At 53.6% G+C, this 8,100-nt stretch overlaps 1 protein-coding gene across 1 annotated transcript; it reads left to right on the plus strand.

The window, feature by feature from the left end:
- The first annotated feature begins 1,650 nt into the window (after positions 1-1,650).
- LOC123078145 (sulfoquinovosidase) lies at positions 1,651-5,811 on the plus strand. Its single transcript, XM_044500545.1, has 7 exons — positions 1,651-2,842; positions 3,410-3,542; positions 3,682-3,897; positions 4,187-4,342; positions 4,429-5,064; positions 5,156-5,272; positions 5,364-5,811. Exons 1-7 carry the CDS (start codon positions 1,764-1,766, stop codon positions 5,739-5,741), a joined length of 2,715 nt encoding a protein of 904 aa, XP_044356480.1. The 5' UTR covers positions 1,651-1,763; the 3' UTR covers positions 5,742-5,811.
- The last annotated feature ends 2,289 nt before the right edge of the window (positions 5,812-8,100 follow it).

Genomic DNA, 8,100 nt, shown 5'->3' on the forward strand with positions numbered 1-8,100 from the left:
ACCACCTTTCTTGATTTCGATGGCTCGATGAAGACTAGTAAATTGCTCCTCCATACTCCACTATGGGTGAGCCTCTCTTCGGCACATCTTCACATTTTAGTTATCACCAGAGTGGACGGCAAGCTTCAAGCATGTGATCTCTTCGTGACGCTCTATTTGAACTTGCACATCGCAACCTTGATGATGATCACCACTTGATTTCATCCTCCATGAGTTATATGATATCTTACTTTTGATGCAAGCCAATGGAAAGATACCTAACCCACATAGAAACCTCACATAGATCATGGATTAGTAAACAAAGCGTAATGGACAATGCTTACCATACCATGGGATCATTTGATCCCACTTGGTACATTTTCTACACTTTGTGTGTTGATCAACTTGAATCCACTCTTTGTACTTAGTCTTGATCAACCGTGTATCATATATTCTCTCTTCATAAAGATGATGTCTTGAAGGTAAACATGAAAGCTCATACAATCCTCTTTTTTAAGACATGCTTGCAATAGTCTCAACTCTCACATGGCCAAACTCCTTCTTATAACCTTGAAACCAACAAATGGTCTTCAAGTAATGCCTATCTACAAACCCCTCAAATATAACTCAAAGCAACCACTAGTCCATATGAATTGTCATCGATTGCCAAAACCAAACATGAAGCACCATGCTCTTTCACCTGCTGCGTCACCGGAGGTGGTGTGGCCCGTCTGGCGTTCAAACGCGTCGGCGGATGCGCAACCGCTTCGTTGGCGCGCCAAGGCGGAGGTGAACGCATGGGCTTCCGCTGACACCAATATGGCGTGGTGTGCCCGCCATGCAAGGCAGCGGGAGCGGGAGACGGTGGAAGCCCTTGCGGCGGTGAACGTTGGCGAGACGGAGTCACATTCTCCGGTGCCCCGTATGGTGCATCAGTCCGAGCGCTGCAACTACGTCGTGGTGGACATCACCGGCTTCTCCTAGGACGGATCCATCATCGATCTCACGTTCACCGGCAGCGTGAAGGTTCCGGACTCCGACGAGAAAGAGTAGGGCATGGAAGACGACGACGTCTTGAGTCCCGTGAGCCGGTCTGTGTCCCATGTCCCACTCTACCTCGCCGCCGACCGGACCAACACTTCAAGGGGCGCAAACGGCCGCCGGACATGGGCACGGCGTAGCCGGCTGAGATCCGCCTAGATTAGGTTTTATGTTGCATGCACTAATATGGATTTGGTAATTTGAAAATGGTGTTTATGGTTGTGAAATCAACTTTTTGTGTGTTGTCTCGTGGACGCGACCGGTCGTCCGTCCGCGGGTATTTGTGTGCCGGATTTAGGCAATTCCCGTTGTAGATGCTCTAACATCTTCCGCCTCGGTAGAAAAAAGAAGTGAACATCCAGAGTCTAATGCAATTTCATTTCAAACGTGTGCTGAGAACAGTAGTGCTATACACACGACAAGATTGGACGATCTTTGGACGATGCAGCACATCCGACCGTACGTACGCAGAGCAAAAACTGGATGCACCGTCAATCATCCGTCGTCCTTAGTTCGTGCGGGCAAACTGTCGTCCGCACAGTAGTTTCGTGCTGAGAACTTCAGATTTCCGTTCGACGTCGGTCAAAAACGAAGGCGTGCTCTCCGTCCCTGGGCCCATCGTCCCGTCCCCATCCTCCCTCATTCCAGGATCTATTTCAGCCAATGGGCAATGGCGGGCTTCCCAATCCCAAGTCGAGTAGAGCACCCGCGCGCGAGCCTCTTCCAGCTCTCCCGCCACCGCCATGCCGTCGCCGGCGACGGCGAAGCCCAAGACCACCAAGAAGCACAACGCGCGCCTCAACAACCCCTTCCCGCGCGCCGTCCCGGCCGCCGCTTTCCGCAACGGCGATGCCGCGCCGCCCCTCTCCTTCGGCCCGTTCTCCAAGCTCGCCCACGCCCACGATTACCCCGTCGGCTCCCGATTCCGCCTGAGCTGGAATCCCTCGCTCGGCGGAGCGGTCTCGCTGGCAGGCGTCCCCTCCTCCTCCGGCGGCGGCGACCCTCGCAGCCGCGTGATGTGGGAGACCATCCCCGGCGTCGCGTTCGTCTCCGCGGCTTCCACCACCACCGAGGCCGACGAGTGCCGCGGATCGTTCGCGCTCCGCGACGGACGCGCCCGCCTTGTTCCCGGCCGCCAGAGCGTCGACAGGATCAGGTCCTTGTACCGCTGCGACGTCGAGGCCGGCGCCGCGTTCGAAGCGTCTGACCAGACACGGTTCCCGGTGCTGTTGATCACCGGGGTCGTGTCTGCGAAGAAGGCGGACCCTGCGTCGTCGTGCTGCTGCGGCCTGCGCGCCGGCCGCCGCGCCAAGGCCCGCGCAGGAAAGCCGATCCTTTCAGCGAGGTACTGGGTCTTCCTGGAGGAGAAGAGCGACACGCAAGTGTCGTTCAGCGTCAAGATCGCTGACTACCAATGGAGCTGCGGCCACGCCGATCCTTCGAGTCCACCACCGGCGGCCACGACAGCTCCAAGGCCCCACCGGATCAACATCCTGAGCCTTCGGCTCCGCCTGGCGGGGCGACTCCATAGGAGCATGAGCAAGAAGAAGAAGCTCTCCGCCGGGTTCCCGGCCCAGGAGGAGGTCTCAGCGCTGCTGCCGCCGCCGGAGAGAGCGTCGGCGGACGAGGAGGCACGGCCGGAGGAGTTCAACCGGGTATTCCTCACGTACGCAAGCGAGCGCGACGAGCGGTTCTACGGCTTCGGCGAGCAATTCAGCTGCATGGAGTTCAAGGGGAGAAGGGTGCCCGTTCTTGTGCAGGAGCAGGGGATTGGCAGGGGAGACCAGCCCATCACTTTCGCTGCCAATCTCCTCAGCTACAGGTAAATTAATACTAGCTTCCCCATGTTTTGTTACAAATATTTGTCGATTGTGGTTTTCAATCCAAATACAGGATGTTTTTACATACTCCATATTATAATGAATCCCTCCGGAGTAATATAAATAAATTCAATTTTTTTTAAAAAATAATTAAATTCCATATTATAATGAATTTTGTAAAACAATAATTTATTTATTTGAACAGTCCAATTTGTATAAAAGATTCAAAAGTTTGACCATTTAGATTCAAGAGTTTGGGCACCATCGATGGATTGAAAACGCTCTTAGTGTGGCTTGTTGTATCCATGAACGAACTTGAAACGTACAAGTATTTAAGATGGCAATGATGGCGAGTATAATGACTCACAGCTAGGCGCTAGCGACAGTGACAAATTGTCACAGTTGTCTTGCGCGTGTGCGCTTGGAACTCCTACTCGATGTCCACAGTTCTCTCACTTTGTCATAGCCAGACAAGGAGATTTTGTTGCCATTTTAATCAGTCCCACCTTTTGGTATTTCGATTATGAGATGCTCTGTTGTGGTATTCAACTCGTGGTGATTTTGTGTAGGTCGGGAGGAAACTGGAGCACCACGTATGCTCCATCTCCTTTCTACCTGACCTCCAAGATGAGGTCCCTGTACCTGGAGGGATACGATTATTCTATATTTGACCTTACAAAACCTGACAGAGTGCAGATTCAGGTAGCCATTCAGCCACTCTATATGCATTTTCTTTTCTAATCAGTCTCTGAGTGAGCTGACTGAAGTCAAGAACTGCGGACAGTCCAACTCAACTCCGCTGTGCACCAACGATTCAGCGATTCCATGCTCTGTTTTGCAGGTATATGGTAATTCGGTTCAGGGAAGAATACTGCAGGGAGAGTCACCCACCGAGCTGATCACGAGCTACACGGGGTCGACCGGACGGCCGCCGGTTCTTCCCAGATGGATCACCTCCGGCGCGGTCGTCGGCATGCAGGGCGGCACGGAGGCCGTCCGCCGTGTGTGGAGGCAGCTGCAAGACCACGACGTCCCGGTCTCCGCTTTCTGGCTGCAGGTCCGGTCTGAAGAAATCAACAAGCGCTTGAGAAACACTCAGCTCTTTTTTTATTTTTTTTGAAACAGAGGCAAAAGACTTGCCTCATTCATTAATAAAGGAGGAGAGTTTTAGAGTACAAATTAGTGGCTCCACAACATAGCCCGTCCGTCAATAAAAGGAAAATAACAATCCAACTCTATATGCATTTTCTTGAACTCTGAACTCAATAAAAGGAGGAGAGTTCTAGTGGCGCTTGAGAAACACTCAGCTCTGAACTCTGAACTAGTGCGTGTTGCATATTGTGCAGGATTGGGTTGGGCAGAGGAAGACGGCGATCGGGTCGCAGCTCTGGTGGAACTGGGAGGTTGACGACGATCACTACGCCGGCTGGAAGGACCTTATACGCGATCTCCGGCGCGACGGCGTGAGGACGATGACATACTGCAATCCCTGCCTCGTCCCCGTTCGTGCCGTGCATCCCCGATCGATCAGAGCTTCAAATTTCGGTGAAATTTCCTTGTGATCGAGCTTAAATACGTATATGTGCAGATGGGCGAGAAGGGGAATGCGAGGAGGCACCTGTACGAGGAGGCCAAGGAGCTGGGGATCCTGGTGAGGGACGAGGCCGGCGAGCCATACATGATGCCCAACACGGCGTTCGACGTGGCCATGCTGGACTTCACCAACCCGGAGGCGAGCTCCTGGTTCAAGGGCATCCTGCGCGGGATGGCGGACGAAGGCGTGAGCGGCTGGATGGCCGACTTCGGGGAGGGCCTCCCGCTGGACGCGCGGCTCCACTCGGGGGAGGACCCCGTGGCGGCGCACAACCGGTACCCGGAGCTGTGGGCGCGCGTCAACCGGGAGTTCGCCGACGAGTGGAAGTCGGAAGCCGGCGAGGAGGACGGGCTGGTGTTCTTCGTGCGGGCGGGCTTCAGGGAGAGCTCCAGGTGGGCGATGCTCTTCTGGGAGGGGGACCAGATGGTGAGCTGGCAGGCCAACGACGGCATCAAGAGCAGCGTCGTGGGCCTGCTCAGCGGCGGCCTCTCCGGCATCCCGCTGAACCACAGCGACGCCGGCGGGTACTGCACCGTCGACCTCCCGCTCCTGCGCTACCGACGGAGCGAGGAGCTCCTCATGCGATGGATGGAGGTGAACGCCTTCACCGTCGTCTTCCGCACCCACGAGGTACCAGCACCACACACACACACACACGTACTATTGGATGATGAATCACGTACGTACGGTGAGTCAGATGAAAACACGAGCTGATTTGCAGGGGAACAAGCCCGGGTCCAACTGCCAGTTCTACTCCAACAGCCGGACCCTCGCGCATTTCGCGCGCTGCGCCAAGATATACAAAGCCTGGGAGTTCTACCGCGTCCAGCTCGTCAAGGTCCAAACCCCATGCCGCTCTACTAGCGCTACTAATTTTTCAATTAATCAGGAGTTCGGGTGATGGATCGATGGATTTCTTTGACATGCAGGAGGCGGCGGAGAAGGGCCTCCCCGTGGCGCGCCACCTCTTCCTGCACTACCCGGAGGACCGGCGCGTGCAGAAGCTGACCTACCAGCAGTTCCTGGTGGGGACAGAGATGCTGGTGGTGCCGGTCCTGGACAAAGGCAGGACCGCGGTGACCGCCTACTTTCCGACGTCGGACGGGGGGTCGTGGAGGCACGTGTGGACGGGCGAAGAGTTCGGCGGTGGGCATAGGAGCGGGCACGGTAGTGTGGGGGAGGCGACGGTGCACGGGTTCGAGGCCGAGGTCAGCGCCGACGTGGGCTGCCCGGCCGTGTTTGTGAGGGTTGGGTCACCCGTCGGGGAAAGGTTTGTAAGAAATTTGAGAGACCTCGGTGTAATTTAACTGGCCGAATAAATGGAAACAACAACCAAACAGTTGATAATTGGACGAGTACTGGAACGTGGAAAAGTCATTGCAGCCGTCTTGGAGCAGTGGAAGTTTCATTGAGAGCATGAGAGCAAATCCCTGTTTTTCCAAACAAACAAGAAATTTTGATGCTAACGCATTTGGTGTGCTCTTGAAAGAAACAAAACTAATACTCGACCTTTAGTTCCAGGCATTACATGCATACCTAACGACATATCCAACACGGACCATAAAACGGACACGTGTCCGTCCGCACACGTGAACAAAGAGTCCACGGGCAGTGATACGGGAGCTGGTCATCCAATCATACCGCATATATATTTGATATTTCAAAGTAGATTTGAACAAACTGGACGAATGTACATGCAAACCGTATGATTTTCATCTAAACCGGACGAAAATCTTTACATTTTCAAAATATTCCAACTAAACTATAACGGACTAGGCTATTCTAACTAGTCTAAATGATCGCCGGCCGTGGTGGCGCCCGTTTCCCACGACATGTCTTCTTCATGTCCGGCACCAAGCTCACCGGCAGCCCGTGAGCCTCGCGAAGTGGAGCTTCAGCGGGAGGGGGAAGAGTGCCTCCGCGAAGCTCTGGGCAAACTCACCGACTGTGAGGCCCGGCAAGACGTCGACGGTGGCATCCCATGTTTCACTCTTCCCCGCTATCGATGACGGCGGACGTGTACGTGTCGACTTGCTCGTCGTGGCGGTGGGGCGCGGACAGCGTTGACGGCACGGTCGACGGGGAGCTGCGACGAACAAATCACTCGAAGACGAGAAGAGGAACGAGCACGAAGAGCATCTGAAGCGTTGCCATTGTTGATAGAGCATACATTGCCAATACTAATATGTCAGTTAGGCCAACTCAATGCACGACCCTAAACAGACGTTCCTTTTGTTCGAATTTTGTCCGTTTGGGTAGGACAATGAAGCGGCGTCCGGGCGTTTTCCTGGATGCGCCGCCACGGCCGGCCGGTGCCCGTATGTATACATTTTTCCCCACTAAAACACATTTCTTTTATTTCTTTTTGAACAGAGTACAGACGAAAGCGCTCATACATATGCACATACACTCACCCCTATGAACACACACACGCACACACACCATACCCCTATAAGCACCTTCGAGAGACTGAGCCGGCATATCATCTTGATATTTAAGAAGTCACCATAGGCGCCTCGTCGTCGACGGGAACATCTCCTCCCACTGAAATCACATCGCTGGAAATCCTGAAATAAATCCAGGAATAATGCAAGCACCAGGACTTGAACCCTGGTGGGCTGGGGATACCACTGTCCCTCTAACCATCCAATCACAGGTTGGTTCACCATTTCTTTTATTTCATCAATGACATTTTGGTACATTGAAGTACATTCACAAATTCTTTCCTAGGAGAGTAAGACAAAAAACAAGAACCACAATTAGACATTTTAAAAGATATCCAACTTCCATAACTACTCACACTAGTTGGATTAATATCTTCTCTATGTCTTCATTGTTGATCTGCTGCTTCTCGAGCTTGCACACTCATTTCTTCTTCGATTCTAAAGAAGTAGACGTTGATTCGCATCTAATCGCATGTAACACCCCGCATGTAACTTGCCATATTTGTAACTCCGACTCTTGCCATTTCCGGCTATGTGATATGTTCTTCCCTCCGTTGTTGGGTTTTGTCTTTCGTTTTGTATTTTGTCATGTCATGCATTTTCATATCATGTCATCATGTGCATTGCATTCGCATACGTGTTCGTCTCATGCATCCGAGCATTTTTCCCGTTGTCCGTTTTCCAATCCGGCGCTCCTATCTCCTCCGGTGCACCCTTCTAGTTTTCTTTCGTGTGCGTGTGTCAAACTTTCTCGGAATGGACCGAGGCTTGTCAAGTGGTCTTTTTATACCACCCGGAGACTACCGGTCAAGTTTCGTTCCATTCGGAGGTCGTTTGGTACTCCAACGGTTAACCGGGCATCCGCAAAGTCCATTTGAGTGTCCAGCAAAAACCCCCTCTAAAACCAGCCCAAAACCCACCAAACTCTCTTCCATGCTCTAGGTCGTTCGATCACGATCGTGTGGGCGAAAACCGCACGTCATTTGAAGTCTCCTAGCTCCCTCTACCTATTTATATGTGGGCATCCCAAAAACGGATTCGCAGACGAACCCTAGAGATTTTCCCACCGCGCCGCCGGACGCGTCCGTCCGCGCCGGACAACGTCCGCCCGCCTCCGGCCTCCCACCGCGCCGGCCCGCGAAGCCCGCCGCGGGCCCGCCGGCCCGTTCGGCGCCGCCCCGCGCCGCCGGAAGCCCGCACCACCGCCGGCCGCCGCCGCCGC

The sequence above is a fragment of the Triticum aestivum genome, chromosome 3D, assembly GCF_018294505.1.
Source record: "Triticum aestivum cultivar Chinese Spring chromosome 3D, IWGSC CS RefSeq v2.1, whole genome shotgun sequence".
Classification (NCBI taxonomy): domain Eukaryota; kingdom Viridiplantae; phylum Streptophyta; class Magnoliopsida; order Poales; family Poaceae; genus Triticum; species Triticum aestivum.